This window comes from Drosophila teissieri, chromosome 2L (genome assembly GCF_016746235.2).
Source record: "Drosophila teissieri strain GT53w chromosome 2L, Prin_Dtei_1.1, whole genome shotgun sequence".
NCBI classification, from domain to species: Eukaryota; Metazoa; Arthropoda; class Insecta; order Diptera; family Drosophilidae; genus Drosophila; species Drosophila teissieri.
This window is the reverse complement of record NC_053029.1, coordinates 16,343,753-16,361,558: the sequence shown is the minus strand read 5'-3', so window position 1 is coordinate 16,361,558 and position 17,806 is coordinate 16,343,753. Positions and strand designations below refer to the sequence as shown.

At 38.5% G+C, this 17,806-nt stretch overlaps 1 protein-coding gene across 3 annotated transcripts; it reads left to right on the top strand.

Moving 5' to 3' along the window:
• Positions 1–1,600: 1,600 nt before the first annotated feature.
• On the top strand, positions 1,601–16,004 carry LOC122617336 (dual oxidase maturation factor 1). Of its 3 annotated transcripts, none has more exons than XM_043793167.1 (8): positions 1,601–1,635; positions 5,245–5,376; positions 6,781–6,980; positions 7,532–7,589; positions 7,700–7,834; positions 14,090–14,521; positions 14,660–15,251; positions 15,397–16,004. In XM_043793167.1, exons 3-8 carry the CDS (start codon positions 6,816–6,818, stop codon positions 15,437–15,439), a joined length of 1,425 nt encoding a protein of 474 aa, XP_043649102.1. In that variant the 5' UTR covers positions 1,601–1,635; positions 5,245–5,376; positions 6,781–6,815; the 3' UTR covers positions 15,440–16,004. The 3 variants fall into 3 exon arrangements, with proteins under 3 accessions (XP_043649102.1, XP_043649109.1, XP_043649118.1); XM_043793174.1 differs by having other exon boundaries at positions 1,611–1,878; XM_043793183.1 differs by lacking the exon at positions 1,601–1,635 and adding an exon at positions 1,647–1,665.
• Positions 16,005–17,806: the final 1,802 nt, after the last annotated feature.

Here is a 17,806-nt window from a genome sequence, read left to right as displayed (position 1 = left end):
TGTGTCCGAGTTTACTGTGAGAACAGTTAACAGAGTTTTTTGCACCAAGATATTTATTTTAATGGGAATGAATCATTAGACTGCGTAGCGGAAGTATATTCGTTAATAGGGGTTAAATTGAAATAATGTAGACTACAAATAAGTTTGCCAAATGATTTAATAAATATCGTTTTTAACCGCAGTTTCAGAAATCTTTTTTATAACAGTTTTACCATAAATATTTCAGTAGTTTATGTACTTTTTAGTGCTTTCCTTATAAATTGCACGTTGTAAAAGCAGTTATACGACTGTAACAGTTTATTAACCAGCTTTAAACACGTTAACTTTTGGTAATCACAGAGTAATACTTTTATAATCACAAAATAATACACCGGCTAAACTTCTAGTGCCTTACGTATAATGAATTACTGATTTTACAGCATTATTTACTTTTTTGTTTATGCTTGTTTTTATGGCTAATTTTGCACACCATAAAAGATACACTACTGAAGACGGCAAAAATCATGCACAGTGCGGCTGAAAAGTGGCTTTAGTGTTGACCAGCCAAATTTGCAACTGTCGAGATCCACGAGATGAGATCGCCCCCTGAATGGATTGACTGGACATAAACAGAGATCACGGAGGCTAACTTGGTGATTTGCTTGGCGTTGGTGCGTGGCACGGTAGTCGCTAGTAAAAATTCAATTAGCAAATTAAATATTAATTACCAGACGGGTCTCTATGCTAATTCAATTAGCAACAGAAGCAGCTGGTCGGCTGCAAATAACTAAAAAAGTTGAAACGATGAGGAGATGGAGTTTCTGGGAATTTATTTTAATTATTATCCAATACTTAACACCTGTTTTTGCGTGCAGACTTATTTTTTGATTGTAGAATGCTGTGTGTAAGGTCGGGATTTGGTAAATAAAAAAAATTTGTTCTTTGTGGTATTTAAAATTTTAACTGATCTTTTAAATTTATACGAGTTTATTTTTGCCCATACAATGCATTTTTGCTAAATATAAATTGCCACTCATAAATTGACCATTTTTAGTTACTAGGCAATACATAAATGTTTTGTTTTTAATGCCGAGCATTGTATTTCTACAACAATATTTTAAGTGGCTTTTTACAACTTATTTAAAATGTCAAATGATGAACGTTTAACAGAGTTTTTTTTCATTGTGAAAAATGCCAACTCTAATATTTTCTGATCTAATATTACAGCTGTTTATATTATCATAATATTTTTTCCCCTCGTGACAGGTGCCTTGCATTCTCGACCGGCTGATTAAAGTTTATAATTTGCTGCCCGGTTGTGAATTTAGTGTGAGGCCAGGCCCAAGATGAACCAGTTTGCGGTTCGAAAGTGTGGCAGCCTAGAGTCGGACAAGGTCCCTGATCAGGAATAGCCCTGGCGATATGGCCAGTTCCCAGTCGGATTTGTTGGATTTTTTATTTTATTATTTGTTTTTGATTTCTTTACTTTCGGACATATGCTTCATAAATTCACACTCACTTAAGCCTGCAATTAGCGGTCGAGCAAAAGCTCCCATCGCTTCGGAGCTTTGGCTCTCCAAAAGGTTTTGTCTTTCGCTCGCCGCTCTCGGCGTTCAGTTGATCGACGGCAAGCTTTCGAAACGGACGCAGATATTTGTGAGTTGCCGCCGCGCATGCGCATTTTAAGTCAGTTGCAACAAAAACAAGGAGAGGCAGCGAAGACGAAATCGAATTGTGTTTTTATTTGTTTGCTTTTGTTTTGTCTGTGTGTTATGCCATGCACAAAACCACCGTGTTCGTAAAAGTGGAGAAAAATCAAAAATCGAAAATTCAAGCCGAAATAAGTTTGCCAAAACAAAAAGAAACCGCAAAAGCCGCGTTATAAAAACGCAAATAACGGTATTAAGTTTGAAGCTCATCTAGTTATTTGTATTTATGCTTTGCGCCTCGTGGTTGTCTGCATAAATAATAAAAAAAGCTTAAAACAAACAACAGTGTCGAAAAACCTTAACAATTTGCGGGCACATAAAATATAATTAAACCCAGCAAATTTTTGCCCTAAACACAAAAAAGTTAATCAACACGGTTGCAATTAAATGTTGCAATTTATTTTTTTGCAACTAAAGTGCGAAATATTCAGTGCAATACAATAATAAATAAATAAGTTGCGCTGAAGGCTTACAAAGAGGAGTTTCTCCATAGAAAGATAAATTAAAAAATAACAAAATCCAAATTATTAAAAATATAATAACATAAATAATTCATTTTCATACCCAAACTTGTAAAAAGCAAAAATAGAATTCTGAACAATGGATAATAAATTATTTATTTTGTTGGGTAACAAAAATGTCAGAATTCTTCAAACTGATTGCCTAGACTTAAAAGAAACCGAGAACTAAAAATACAATTTGATAAAGCAAACAAAACAGAATTCTCAAACATCTAAAGGGGAGTCCGCCATTCCACACGTGTGTGTGTGATGGGTGTATGTGTGGGTGGGAGCGGGAAAATCGTGTTGGTAATTTCTAATGCACATGTTCCCTTTGGTGTTATTCAACACACTGCTTTAATACCCTTAATGAGAGTACTTTAATATTAATTAAAGGTTGACCGTTGTTTTCTAGATACTTCATATTTAAATATTAATTTAAATATTAACTTTGAATTTAAAAATAATGAAAACATTCTTTTAGTCATCAATTTTATTGATATAACTGTCAGTAATGAATTAGTTAAAGTAATGAATAGTTATAAAAATTTGTGAATTCTATTTTGATATTGAACTTAAATTAACTAGTCAGCGAAAGGGTACATAAATGTCGTATTTCTCTCAATATCCCCCACTTCTCTCTGCATTTTCCTGCCTGCCCTTTCAGTTGTCGTTGAATTTGTATGACGTGTGTGCATCAGGTTGATTTTTGTGATGCGTTTTGACTATGTAATTTCCATGTCAGACGTTGGGATTACTTCATCTCCCGTTTCATTTCCTATATGGCCAGATGATTCAAACCAAACTGACCAGCGCAAAAATGAAAACAAAAACTACAGCTAAAATCAAACTAAAAAAAGTTGCACGAAAAAGCCGGTTGAAGGCAACTCTTACATATTTACACGCACCAGCGCTCATTGAACACACGCCGCCAGCAGCAACAACAAAGCTTACACAGAAAAAATTGTTTTTAACATTTATTTAAATATTTAGTGAAAAATGTTCGAATGGACAAAGTTTGATTGATATAAAAAGCATTAATTTATATAATATATAACTACATCGTAACCTTTCATATAACAAATGATTCATACAATTCCATGAAATTCTTTTCTCTGACTGCATTACAGCAGCAGCAACAAAAGCAAAAGCAACAGGGCGACACAGAAACCTGTTGTTGTAGCTCTTGGTGCCTCTCTTGCTGTCTCTGTCTCGTCAAAAGACATTTGCAGAGTTTCCAGCTGCGTGTTGATTATGTCAATTTCATGTTTACTTCATTTCCTCAATCGTCCGGCAAAGGTGTGAGCGAGAGGGGCATACTGGGCGGAAAGGGGTGCGCCAGCAATTTCACTTTCGTTGGACTTGAAAATAAAAGCTGCAGTAGGAGTGTCGGTGAGTGCGAGAGAGAGGGCTTATTGGAGCAAGATAGAGGAGGTTGGCGCTGGGAAAAGAGAGCAAGTGAGAGTGAGAGTGCGCACAGCAAGTGGGCTGCATACGGTACTTGGATGCTGCTGCTACTGCTGCTGCTGCTGATGCGTCACTTGCTTTGTGGGGCGTTATTGCACCGTGGTTTGCGATAATAAACTTATTGCTTTATAAGGTTCCTAATCTTTAATATTTAATATATTTTGATAAACCAGCTAACTAGTCGTATACGTAATATTTCATTTTAAATACAAGTTTTGCTCCAAATTTGGGAATTACTTTGAATTTATGAGACGTCTAATACAACTAATAAAAAAAGTTTAGAAGGGTTAAGTTCTGTGAGATTAAAGGATTAATTTGTCGTTGTACTCACACAAATATATTCTCACTTTGTCAGTTTTCATTATTGTTTAAAGTGTTATTTCGTTTGAGAATAATAATATATTGAGTGTTGCATAGTATAACGTACTAATATTATATTAGTAATGCAATTTTAATTACTGTATCACTGTGCGCCGGCGTCTTTTGTGTGCTACTCGTCGCATATTTTCCGTTTCGTTTTGTAACTGTAATGTCTGTTTTTCCCATTGTCCGATTGTTGCTGGCTGTCGCTTTTGTTTTGCGCTTATAACATAATAACGTAATGTGCTCGAAGATTTCCACATGCGATGCGTCGCGCTTTACGTTTTGGTGCCAAGTCCATCGCCGACGCCGACGTTCATTGTTTTTGCAGGCAATTGAGCCAATAAACTGACGCAAATCGTAGCGACTTACAAATTCCTGTCCGAAAAATATGCGAAGGTCAACCAGAGGCAGCGCCAACAACAGCAACAACAATAAAATGGAACCCATAAGAAAAAAGTTAAGAACTCCCGCAAGTGGATTTTCATACATACGTGTGTGCTTGGTGTTCGCACCTTCAAACATGATTTCGCGGACTGTCAGCTTGGCAAAAATTCTTATTATAAATGAAACAATTTATTACCGGGTTTTTAAAATAAAATGCAATTTATGTGCAAAGTCTGGTGGCGGCGGACTTGACTAGTTAAACCGGTTGACTGCCAGCAGCAGCAGTGCAAAATGGAAAAAAGAACCATTGACTCAATGGGGGTGCAGTCAGCAACAGTAAAATGCAACTGCTAGGAAAACCATTTTTCTTCAATTTAAAGAATTAAGGAGTAGTAAAACAAAGGATAACTTCTAAATAAATTCGAAATATTGGCGGCGGTGGTGGTGTGAATGTGCATAAATATTTCACTTTTTAAAATATAATATAGAATAAATATAAATATAATATAATATACAAATATTTATTTGTGAATCTATAAAATACATCTAAACAAAAAAACAAAAGCGTCGGTGTATAACTCAGCAATAAATCTACTAAGTGCTTTAAATAAAAATCCTAATAAACATGAAGTTTATGAATAACTCTAAAAATTTGCATCAAATAAATCAAACCGTTTAAAATCTAATAATTAAATACATGCTCACAGCTGTGAAAACAAGAATATATTCGGCAAAATATTTCAACAACCATAATCGAATTGTGTGTGTGTGTGTGCCTAAAATTTTGTCTGGCTACATTATTTAATTCATTAATCATATATGCAAATTTCTTGATTGTTTAGATTCAGCTTAACGGCTAAGTCAAAGCTATAAATTGGGCATCAAAATTGGATTATACAAAAAATAAATAACAAAGTGAACACGAAAAGTTAATAACAATTATTTTGTATGCCGGTTTCTTCTTGACAAGTTTGGTAAGTGAACTTTAAGACGTGATGAATGAGACTGAATGATAAAATGATGTTAGATGATTTGTTGCCGCAATAAACGCCGGCTAATGAAGAAATAATGATTCGCAGACAAATTTAAAAATAGGAACAATAGAATCATTGCGGAACTGGCCAACTGCATAGCCTCAAGGCATTGATCTGTGTATAATTCTCTCTCTTATTCCTCGTGCTGGTTTGCCCTCGAGCCTCTCAACTTTCACAAGTCAGAACCCGTGCTGAGTGGGAAAACCCAGCTGAAGTATACTGAGGGCCAGCTTAATGTCTGTATGAGATACCTACATCCGCGTGCCTAAGCACGTAACACGATGCGCATGCGCAATTCCCATACTCCTTCGATCGAGAGATATTTTGAGGGGACTATTAACTTCAGAAACACTAATCATTATCTATCAAATATGAAGATGTGTTAGCGGGTTTGGAAATACCGTGGCTCTTTAAAGTCGTAGGGAATGCCTCGTTCAAAAATGTACCCAGCTTACAAATAGTTACAGATCTATAATCTATAAGTGCAAAATTAGTATTGCATTCTTGGGTATTTTCCCTTTATTTGATAATTTTGTATTTATTTATTCCAAGACAACATATACTAATATGTTCGTGACACATGAGTTTCTCTCTAGACCGCCATTAGTGTACGTTTTTAACTTTTGCTAGGGTATTTATAAATCGCTACGACCGTGCAGCCATTGTGTTCAGCCCATTCAATTTTATCGATACTTAATTATAACTTTTGCCTACGTCATTGCTTCAGAAGCAGAAATCAGCAGTCGAAGCTGATGATGGTTTCTCGCCGGTTTCAGTTGCTGTTTTGGTTTCTTAATTGTTCAAGCCCCCACATCCCACATGGCATCTAAAGATTTCGACGTAGCTTTTTATTGGTAATTTGTTTGTCTTTAGATCCGGTTCTAGGTCTCATTTCTGGTTTGTTAACTTTTCAAACAATTTTGTAGAGCGACCAAGTCAAATTGGTTTGTTTCTGTTTTTAAAAGAACATTATGTCGTACCTCGTGTAGATTACTTAACTTTTAAATATTTTACATTTCCGGGTACTCATAAATACTTATACCCAATAAAAATATTTGCATATTTTTTTTGTCTGTTTACCAAACTAATTTTGCATTGAGGGGCCTGCCACTTGAAGTTAAAGTATCTGCTACCTAAAAGCTTAGTCACGAATTGCAGATACGTGGTATCTGCAAGATGCGATGAGATCAGTTGTGCCGAGACTCGCATGATTTTGCAATGCAAATCTTTTAAATTAAGTGCTCTTGCAAAATACTCACGCAGCTACATATATCCGTCAAATTAATTTTGGCGTTTTTTGCCGCAATACTTTTTATATAATATCTTCATTTTTTATTCGCATAGATCCCAAAACCCCGACATCAGCAACAGCAACCAGCATGAAAGGCTGGTTCGACGCGTTTCGAGACGATGGGGGACCAACGCTATATTCCTTCTCAAATCGAACACCAGTCACCGGAGATGTGTCAATCGTAGCCGTCTCAGTGCTATTTGCCACATTTTATGTGGCATTTTTAGTCATCTTTCCGGGTGTCAGAAAACAGGTGAGTATCGAGTGCTAGGAGCCATTAAGGCTCATATTTCAAGATAGCGTTTAATATCTGACTAACTTGACAAGAATAAATTCAACACTCTTGTTTATCGTACATATCAGAGTAGATTGTAACTTAGTTTGACGTAAAATATGGCTAATAAAAGTCAAGAAAGCTCGTTAGTTCAAATTAATAAATATATTTTATTGTGAAAATGCAAAGTTATTGAGTATTTATTACCGTATCATTTGATAGTCAGACTGGAGGCAATTTTCTCACGCTGTTGCCAGCTGGTCTGTTTAATTGAATTGTGCCAACTACTTGGCATCGCCGTAATCGCCGGCACGTTTCCAACAGAAGTCAGATAAATCTTACAGCAATGTATATATAAACCTCTAATGAGAGAGTCAAAAGCAAACCAGTTTTCTATAGGCGCGCCCTTTTTTCTTGTCCGTTGGTCTCTATCGATTTGTTAGTTTTATTAGAGCTTTGCAAACACTGAATGCATTTTGTCTTGTAGCTTGATTAAGTTTAATTTGTATTAAATATTATCCCCTCCACAGAAATTCACAACGTTTTCGACAGTCACATTGAGCCTTTTTGTGGGTCTAGTCATACTAAGTGAGTATAGAGTGACCTTCAATCAGCACAATATTATATTTGATTTGCATTAAAATCAACAACAATGCCCAACCTGGGAAACGTTAACGTGCCCCGTCTTTATCCAACAGTCACTCGCTTGGGATCCGCGTGGCATGTGGCACATGCAACTATCATCGCGCCATACAAAGCCTTCTCACGCGAGAAGCTCCCAGCGCGCATCGGCACCCACATTGGCCTCATGCACGTCAATGTGACGCTGACGGGTAAGTTTGCCAATCCAATCCAATCCAAACCCATCCAATACAATCCGATCCCATCCGATCCAATCCAATCCGCAAACAAGTAGGTACTTGTGCCATGGGTGAATGGGTTGTCATCTCTGATTATATTGGCATCACAGATGAGGTTCTCGTACGACAGTAAAGGTTTTTAGATTTGTGTTAAATATATTTTCATTTTGTTTATAGGAATTCCCTAAATTTTCAATTAATTAATAAATGAAGCGTTACTTAAAATGCAAAAGTGGGGATGGATTTTATGATATTTATATTGACATTAAAAACAGTTTTAATATATAAAAGTTAATACATTTTGTACAACAAGTTTTTTGATTCAACTGAAGTAATCAGGTTTCTTTTAATGTCGTACAAATCACTTTATTTATTTAATGTTCAATAAGTTTTTAATTATAACTTTTTCCAGCATTTCTCTGAGTCGCTGATTGAATAGCTATTGTAGACAATTTTTTAAATTTTTTTTATGTCCAACTGAGTTTTAAATTGGTTAAGCAAAATAATCCCCGATCGTCTAAGTTTTGTTTGTTGATATTTGAGTTTTTGAGGCAGCTCGTGCACGCCCCCATTTTTCGAGGCAAACTCCGATGGGAGATAAAAAACGAGCGTCAACGTGAACAATTGAGCAATTTTCATTTCAGAAAAATGCTGGATGTATATATACATATATAAATTTATTGAATCGCTGCCTTTTTGTGCGTTCTTTGGAGCAGTTGGAGCTTAGGGCTCGACTTGACTTAAGCTACTGGCTAATTGATTTCAAAACTTTGGCGTTGATCTTTTTGCGATAGTTTTCGGTGCCGTTCGCTTTTGTTTGGCTATCAAACGCAGCGTGGGCGGTGACGTCAGCTGCGGGTGTTGCTGCCGCTTTGTTTGTTGGCTCCTGCCAAGTGCCAAGTCAAGTTGCATGTCACGATTCTTGGCAACAATAGTGGCCAACAGCAGCAACAACAAATTGAAATGCCACTCGACTCGCGCTCAGCTCGACACCTGCGGAAATATTCGATTCCAATAGCAAACGCTCGTTGAGGAGGCCTCTGTGCACACATATGTATGTATGTTCGTACTATACTCGCATGTATGTAGGTACGTGTGTGTAGTATGTGCATATCTATCCAAACATATATTCGCCGGCTTGTTTGATTGTTTGCTCGTTTTACTCACTCACCCACTACTTGCTTGGCTCATCGAAAAGGTGAAATGCTTTTGTGTTTGAGTCGGGGCTACCTTAGACCCCAGCTGAATCAATTGGAATGCCAGTTTCAAGTCAACTCGAGCACGAATAATCCGAGCCATCCAATCCTATCACATCCTAACCCCCACTTGCCAGCAGTCCGGGCGCAAAAGCGCCGAATTCAAATCAGGTTTAAATTGTTTGGCCCGGTGGCAATAATTTTTTGTTTGCTATATTTGGAGATTAAATTTAATGTTGCCCTTTGAGGGCAAGTGATTTCGGCATGGAAATCTAAATATTGGCTTTGGTCGTAGGTAATTGGATTTATAAAGTGTTTGGACTTTGGTAATTTCTTCAGATGCCAAAGATATGGTTTCATGAATTTCCACTTCCACCTCTGGAATATTTCTTTATAATTTGGCAAATTACTGCTTCCAAAACGGAAAAGCCTCAAAGTCTCAGCAAAAACTTATGTACATATATGACTTTAATCATATAGTAATAAACACTTTTCCGTATATTTTGACATAATTCGATAAAGAAAATATTTATTATTTTATACATTTAAATTTAAAAAAATTTTATTTTCTATGAAATCACGGGTGAATTCAAGGGATATATTTTTTAAAGTGTTCAGTGTAAACGAAAAGTTGTGTACAGATACTCTGAGAAGTACACATATGTATATGCATTAATATATATTTGCCCTGTTGCCCCTTCCACTGTTGGCTGTGGGCATTATGTCGGTTGCCATATTGGTTTTGACTAATACAGATTTGTGGAGTGTCTGCCCCTTTCCCTGACTCGTGAGAGTGTTATTTCGGTAGCATTTTCCCAGCAACAGCCCCATCCCCAGCCCCCAACTCATACGCCCCAGCAAATGCTAAGTCAATGACGTTTGCCAAAACTGTTTCACGTGTTTTCATTCCCTATTGTAGCTGGTGGTGGTGGGCGGCTGTGTTTGGTGGTAAAAGGGCAAATGTAGCCCCAAGTTGACAGCTGCTGCTTTACGAGTATTTCTTGCTTGCCATACGCCTTTTCCCTGGTATAAATTTCGATTTTGAATATGATAATTGCGCATGTCAATGGGTGAGTGGTAGTTGAATGTACGGCTTAGTCTTTTGCCTGACAACTTAATTGTTGCACTCGTTATGAGCATGGCTTAAAGTTACTTTTCACGCGGTTTTTCAATTGTGATCTGAAGCATTTTCCATTGCCAAATCAAAGTCAGGCAAATGTCAAATTCGGGTGTCAAAGCTTGAGTACCCGTGGTTTATGCAGCCCAATCATCAAATAACCCAATGATGATGATCTTTTTATAATAATGATTACTTTTTTTGTGCCTTGTGGCGTGCTCTTTTATACTTTGTAGGCATTGGCCCAATCTGCGGTGACTTTTGTGCACTTAATTATGTATCATTATGACTTTTGTGCACCGCCATTTGAGTTGCAGTTTTTCTTCGTTGCGGTCTGGCATTTATTTGACTCGAATAGGTTACGGCTTACGTATTTATGGTTATATGTATATGCCTCAATCATTTATGTCTATTGTGGGAGTGTGTGCAGTAAGCTTAGAAACCAATTGAAGTGGGGAATTAAGGGTACCAGGTGTTGCAGGCAATTACGATTGGCTTTGTTAGTATCAGCTTTGTTTTAATTCTCAATGCACTCGCTTCTCTGTAGCTCATTGAAAACGTTTGATTGGATAGGATATGGCTATTTATGCTTTATAGTATTATCAAGAACAATTGGTATTGGGTGATGAAAAGCTACAAAAGCGCTTAATAAATAAATCAAAAAGAATTAATGAGTATAGTGAGCCTACAAAGTACACTGCAAATTATAAAAAGACATGTCACCGACCCTTTTTGGTCCATCCCCATACATGTTTGCATACCAAATCCTTTCTATTTATAGACAAGATTAATTGTGATTTGATTTTCATTCGCCTTTGGAGAGTTCTTCTCATTTCCTAATGAAGATGGACATGGGCTAATCACTCCAGCGTTGTTCACAGCACATGACAGAAATGGAACATTTATTTATATTCGTGCAGACACATGGCGGCTCTTGAAGTTGATGGGGTTGAGGAGTAGACAATTTGAAAAAATACAGTTGAGCTCATTCATTGTCTCTCTGCTGTGTCTTGTGTGTCGTGTGCCTTTGTCTATTGTTAAGTCATGATTAATTTAGGTTTTTCTGAACGCGGCCGCTACTGCTGCTAAATTGTTTTTACCCCCAGCAAGACGCCTCACTTTTCCTCTCTGGTCCACGCTGTGTGCCAAAGTAAACACGAAAATCAGCATAATCATCACTTAAAATTATGAAAAGGCATAAAAATACTTACACATATTTATATTTTTTGTTGCTGCCACGGATGCCCATACTTAAGCGCGAGCTACCCAACATCATCGTCATCCACCTCAAGTATCTCGTAGAGAAACGTCAATTTCGTATACGTAGATATGGTAATTTGTGTTTGTTGTAATGTTGCTATTGTTGTTTTAACGCTTTATTTTCAATACATCAACTTTGGGCTCCATTAACGAAGTTTGAAGTTTGCGGAAGCTTATTTTCGTTCTGGGCGCTAACAACAATGGGCCATTGTAAGTTGTTAACGATCCAAGTGGTTTGATGATACTCGCTTATAAAGTACGAGTATGATGAACAGAAAACTTGCACCTACGGAATAGACACTTTTAAATTGTTCCAAAATCATATACAATAAAGCTTAGTGAAATAGTTTATATCCGTAATTCTTTTGCTTAACGTCCCATGCCTAATCTCAAATTTTTTATTACCGCGTTGCCCAATCTGGGATTTTATTGGTTGTAGTATTTAAAAGCAACTCTTACTTCCCCCTAGGCTAGATCTTTATCTCTGCTACTATAAAGCAACGTTTAAATCACAAGAGCTCTGCAATTACCATTTCAAATGGTCAAAATGAATTGAACCGGTCCAACTCGCAGCATTTCCACGTTCAACAGACCCCAGGTGAAACAAGTCAGTCCGGTCACCGCGAACTGGGAAATCATAACGATTGTCAGTTTAATGACTCCACCATCGATCCACAATGTGCGTAGACGGTGCGTAGACTCATAGACTTGTTGTCTTGTGGACTTGGCTTAGGTCGGGGTTGCCATTTTCGGTGCAGTTTTAATCGCGATGTAGAGGGGAAGCCGGAGGACAGGCCAAAACCTTGTCCCGCGTCGAAGGCCAAGCCCCAAAGCATATATTATATGACAACTTCTGACGATTTATGTAATTTATATACATTTTTTTTCGTGGCGCTGCGTTTGTAATTTGTAAGCTTACTTCGGCTGTAGGTAGCCAACTTTGGGCATAAATTCAGACCGTTTGCCGGCTTAACTCTCCGGTGAGTCATTCGGTTGGGTAAACTATTTTAATAGTATGGAGCGTGGGAATGTTTGTATAAATAATCGGGTTTTAGTTGCTTACGTCGATAGACGTACCAATTATTAAACTACTGAGAACATTTATTGGCCACAGTATGTAAAATATATATGTGACTCCCTACTTTTTTAGTCTTCGAGGTCATTATCATCTTTTCTTTTTAAAATTTAAGAAGGGGCTTAAGTATGGAATTATTTGTAATTTTATTCGTAAAAGCATTTTTATTGAGCTTTACAAATTAACATAATCTTTGTTTGCATATTCTTGTTTTTGCATATTAATTCGTTAGCCTCTAATTAAAAAACGCTGAGCAGCTTCTTAGACCACTTTAGTCTTAAGATTTTATATACTATATATACGTTTTTGTTTTTGCATATTTGTTTGTCGGTGCCAGACACCCTGGCAATTGATAATTCCATGCCATACCAATCATATATCATTTTTAATTTCTTGCCGACGAAGACCCCTTTTGGCTGTTCAAAGCAAAGCAAAAATATAAGATTAATGATTTTTGCATAAATGTTTAAAAGGCTTTTAGAATTTAGTCACCAATTCCTACGATTTTGGTGGGCAGACACTTTAATTAGCATTTCGTTCCTTTTATTGTTTTATAGATTTTGGAAAGGAAATCACATTTGAGTTTCTCTTCCATTCACAAACCATTCCAAACAAAAGCCCATTAGTCAAATCTCGGTTCGTACATATGTATGTACATATATGCCCATGCGTCACACAATTCTATACCATAGTGTATAGTGTATATTTGGTTGCAGTTGTTGTATTTTATAATGGAATCAACCAATGCGGAATCACATGGCTAAGTTGTTTGGCCGCACGAGAGGTGTGCAAAGTTGTCTATAAATTATGCAAATGATTTTGCGTATTTGTTAAGCATTTATCTTGCTCACTCTCTTCCAAGAGTGGGCAAAATAAATAAAAAAAATGCAAAACGGGCCAAAAGCGCGTGCGCTGCTAACCGGAAAATTTTTGACAAATCCTAATAAACTATGCAAACAGAGGAAAAAAGACGGAAAGGTGCACTTGTTGCACATTGATTATGCGATTTCGCTGTTGGCGTTGCACTCTTAAGCCGCTCACTTGAGGCTGCTTGTGTAAGGTTAGCGCGTTTAAGCCATTGACAATGAATTGCTCGCCGAGTGAGAGGAGCGGCATGAAAATCAACATATTACGCATACGCAGTGTGCCGCGGGCTTGAACGCAACTGCAGCAGACATTTCCGCCTGCAACAGGAAATGTTTATTTGATTTTTGCTTATTTTTCTGTCAGTTTTCTGCCTGTAATTGCTGTGAAGGTTATTTGATTGAGTGCCATTTGAAGGTGTTGTCACTTTTGCGATTGCAATAAAAGGTTCTGACTGTCAAATGGTTGATGGTTGTCTTGTTTTTGTCGAGTGGTCGTCAAGTGGTCATGTCCAAGTGCATATTAGTAAACGATTTCCTTGGTGACTTAGGACTGTAATGGTTTTTACTTCGAATGTAATATTCGTTCCCTTCTCTCTGAAAGTGTACCAATGTTTTTTTTTGATTTTTCTTGTGTTTCTCAAAATAATAAAAATAATAGCTGAGACTACATGTTGTATAAAAAATTGTTTTCTTTTTTTTTCCATTTGTCAACAGCGATTCCCATTGGAAACTGGACGCCACCGGACATCGACTACAACGAGCGCTTCACCTGGGAGGGAGCCAATGACATGAGTGCCAACTACCGCCACGCCCTCCAGCGGGGACTCCCCTTTCCCATCCTGACCGTGGCCGAATACTTTAGTCTGGGCCGTGAGGGATTCTCGTGGGGTGGACAGTATCGAGCCGCAGGATACTTCGCGAGCATAATGCTCTGGGCCTCTCTGGCCTCGTGGCTGCTGATGAACCTGCTGCTGATAGCGGTGCCCCGATATGGTGCCTATATGAAGGCTTTGACGGGTGCCCTGCTGGTCTGCACCACGGTGGGCTATCATTGTCTGCTCCCGAAGAGACCTTTGTCCATTCACCTCGAAGGCGGACGTCTGGAGTTTCATTTCGGCTGGTGCTACTGGCTGGTCTTGGTGGCAGGTGAGTAATTGCCATCAATTTGATTTTATAATATGGAAAGGGGTGTGCTTAAAAAATTTCATTTAGTTTAACGAGTGTTTAAATAATTGTAATCCCTGAAGATACACTTTCTTAATATTTATTCCGCTGATTGTTTAGGCATTCTCTGCTTTATTGCGGGTGTTCTGATCTCCATTATTGACTTGGTTTGGCCGCACACCTTCTCCACTGTGCTGGAGGTTTACTACGGCACGCCATACGATCGCCATGTGATCCTGGAGGAGTCCAGCGATGTGCGCTATCGCAAGCCGCGCAACAGCCGCAGCCTGGAGGATCCACCTGGACTGGGCTCGCGCATCCTGCGTCGCCTCAGCTCCAAGGCACGGGACTTGCAACCGGGCACGGCACCGCGACGCGATAGTCCGGCCGGAGTGTCCAGCAGCGGGGGAGTGGAGAACAAGGGCTTCCAGTCGGATGCACCGAAGAGTCCTTGGAGATATCCCTTCCGAAGGTCGCAGCAACTGGCGGCGCAGCAGCACTCGCATCCACTGCATCAGCATCCGTTGCAGCAGCACCATCAGCACCACCAGCACCACCACCAGCAGCAGCTGCAGTTCGTGGGCGGCCCTGTGGTGCAGCACCCCATGCATCATATGCAGCGCACCATGTCGCAGGATTCAGGATCCAGCATTGCCTCGGCAGCCGTGCAAATCTCCCCGCTGCACAAGCATGCTCTGGCGCGGATGTTGCCGTAAGTTCCCAGTTTTACATAAAATCACGTTTTCACTATTAGGGGGAATAAATAGATATATTCACTTGGCTAATACCTTGAAAACATGTAAATATGTGCAAAAAATTACAAGCTGGTATATAATATCTAATTTCTTTGCCTACAGTAATCCCCCCGTGGAGCGCATTCGTGACATGGATCACTGGTGATTGCCATTGGACAAACCATAAAAATCGTATATTTTTATTGGGCTTAATTCAATCTTGACTAATTGGAAATAATTTTAAAGGAAAACTTAAAACAAAACAATTTGTGATAATTTCTTAATTTAAACAAAACAAATCAACACAAATTAGGATGACAAATATTTTATAATTGACATACTTTAAATCACATACTTTAACTTTGATAACATAAATACGAAAGCGATGTTAAACTTAAATGTACTTTTAATTAAATTATTTTAAATGTTAAGCTAACCATGTAACAACAATCGACGAATCAAATTTAGATGTAAGAATGTGTTTAGTGATGTTTATTTGTGATAAGACAATCCTGCCACACGCGCACATTGAAATCGACACTTACAGGAGCGAGAAATATGGCAAAAAATAATGTTTATTTTTAAAGTAATTTATTAATTGTAATTTGAATTCAATGCCAGTGTCTATGACGAATAAGATGACAACAATATGTGAAAAACCCGTTTAAGTGTAATGTTTAAGCTGACCATGTTTAAAAACGATAAGATTGGAAGAAACACGATGACGTAAATCATTTCGAGTCTAATTATTCCGGGGGATTAGTATTTCAAGGAAGAAATCTGAAGGAGTTACCAAAGTTCTGATTTCCCTGAAAACCGCAAACGTTTTGCTAGATTTCCCTTGGCTTTTATAGCATAAATTGAGTTAAGTGTGCATTTCTAAGCCCGCCTAACCAGATTTTATTCTCACTTAAACTAGTCAAATAAATCAATTATCCCAGCAGAGAATCCTGCCCTGCGGAGCGCCAAAGGGAAGGACAAAGCATTGCGAGCGAGTGCAAATAAATAAAAACAAATAAAATGTACTTCATATGCAAGGCGAGCATAAATAGACAGTTATATTGCCCACCCACCTCGACCACCCACTTCTGCAGCGCGAGCGAGCGAGAAGGACAGAGCGATGTCCTGTGTCGCTATCGCACGCTTTTCGGTTTAGAGTTCAAGGAATCAAGATTTATGACATTTTTATTACAAAAACGAGCGCAGTTAGTTGTGGGCGGACTGGCTCTCCTACACCCCGCCCCCCTTTCCTCCCACACACATTCCGCCACTGCGCTGACTTCAAAAATATGCAGCCAGGCGCGTCAAGCCATTATTTGGACTTGGGCCTTGGAAGCGGCAACAGCTACACGGCAAACTGCAGAGGAGGATTAGGAGTAAGGAATTAATATCAGGAGAACAAGCAAGAGTTGTAAAGGAGTAATGCCGTTTGGTAACATTGCTGGCATGACTTATATTAGTGACTTAGCTAAGGAAAGGTATTTATTGCTCATCAGAAACCATAACATCTGAGCCCTAAAATATATCCGTATCTGAAATTACCCGTTCAATAAAAAGGAAGATACTATTTATACTTCCAACTATCTGCAGTGAAAGCACAGCATGTTTTTCTCAGTGCACTGCCCTGCGCCTGGGCTCGGGCTGGGAAATGCCGCCGCATGCAACGGAAGGCGCATAATTCACAAAACAGCAGGCGATACTGAAGGGGAGGAGCAGCGGGGGAATGGAGCAGTTGGCAGAGCCAAATGCAATGGGAATCTGGGCACGGGATACAAGAACACCGTGCCACCCAGCACCTTAGGATGCTTTTTGACTCTCAATTTTAATATAAACAAATTGCAAACGTTCGTATTTATGACATTTTTTCCTTTACCTCCTCGGCGTCCTCAGGTCCTTTTTTCCTATACTTGCCTTTAAAGCATTCGAAGTGAGAACGGTATTTTTGGGCGGTTAAGTAATCGGATAAATAGTGAAGCTGTAACTTTATGCTTGAAAGCTGCATACATAAATCAAGAAAATCTAAATGCAATGGTTTTTACCCACATTCTGTCTTTTAAGTCGAGGCAATGTCAAAATCGCTAGAGAGTTGCATGACACACTAAGCCGAATGTGAGCTTGACAATATATACTTTCTTGGTTTCCCTTTGTTTTCCGCCCAATTTGCGTTGCATACTTTCGCCATACTGTTTTGCGCATGGAAGAAATTCCATTAACAATACGCATCAATTTGCATCGATCATTGTGGGGCTAACAATACGTCCAATATGCCACACAGAAACAATGAGGGCAAATATAAAGTAAATACAAAAAATAAAATACAATCGAGTTGCATTCGTGGGAGAGTAAGATAAATTCTCTTGGCAGCTGTGCTAACGAGCAGCCCCGGGGAAAGCATGAAATGGTGGAACGAAGGGGGTTTTTGGGGCTTATGGGAGGTTATGGGAGGTTATGGGGGTTATAGACTTTTTGTCAAGGCAACAAGCAAACAAGTATTTGCTGAGTAATGCCAACGCTTTTATTTCACGCGAGCGGA

Bases quoted from the DNA above. Each gene is read 5' to 3' on its own strand.
- LOC122617336 (XM_043793167.1), top strand. From the start codon at position 6,816: ATGAAAGGCTGGTTCGACGCGTTTCGAGACGATGGGGGACCAACGCTA. The intron at 6,981-7,531 runs GTGAGTATCGAG...TCCCCTCCACAG, and splicing joins TTCCGGGTGTCAGAAAACAG to AAATTCACAACGTTTTCGAC. The intron at 7,590-7,699 runs GTGAGTATAGAG...TTTATCCAACAG, and splicing joins TGTGGGTCTAGTCATACTAA to TCACTCGCTTGGGATCCGCG.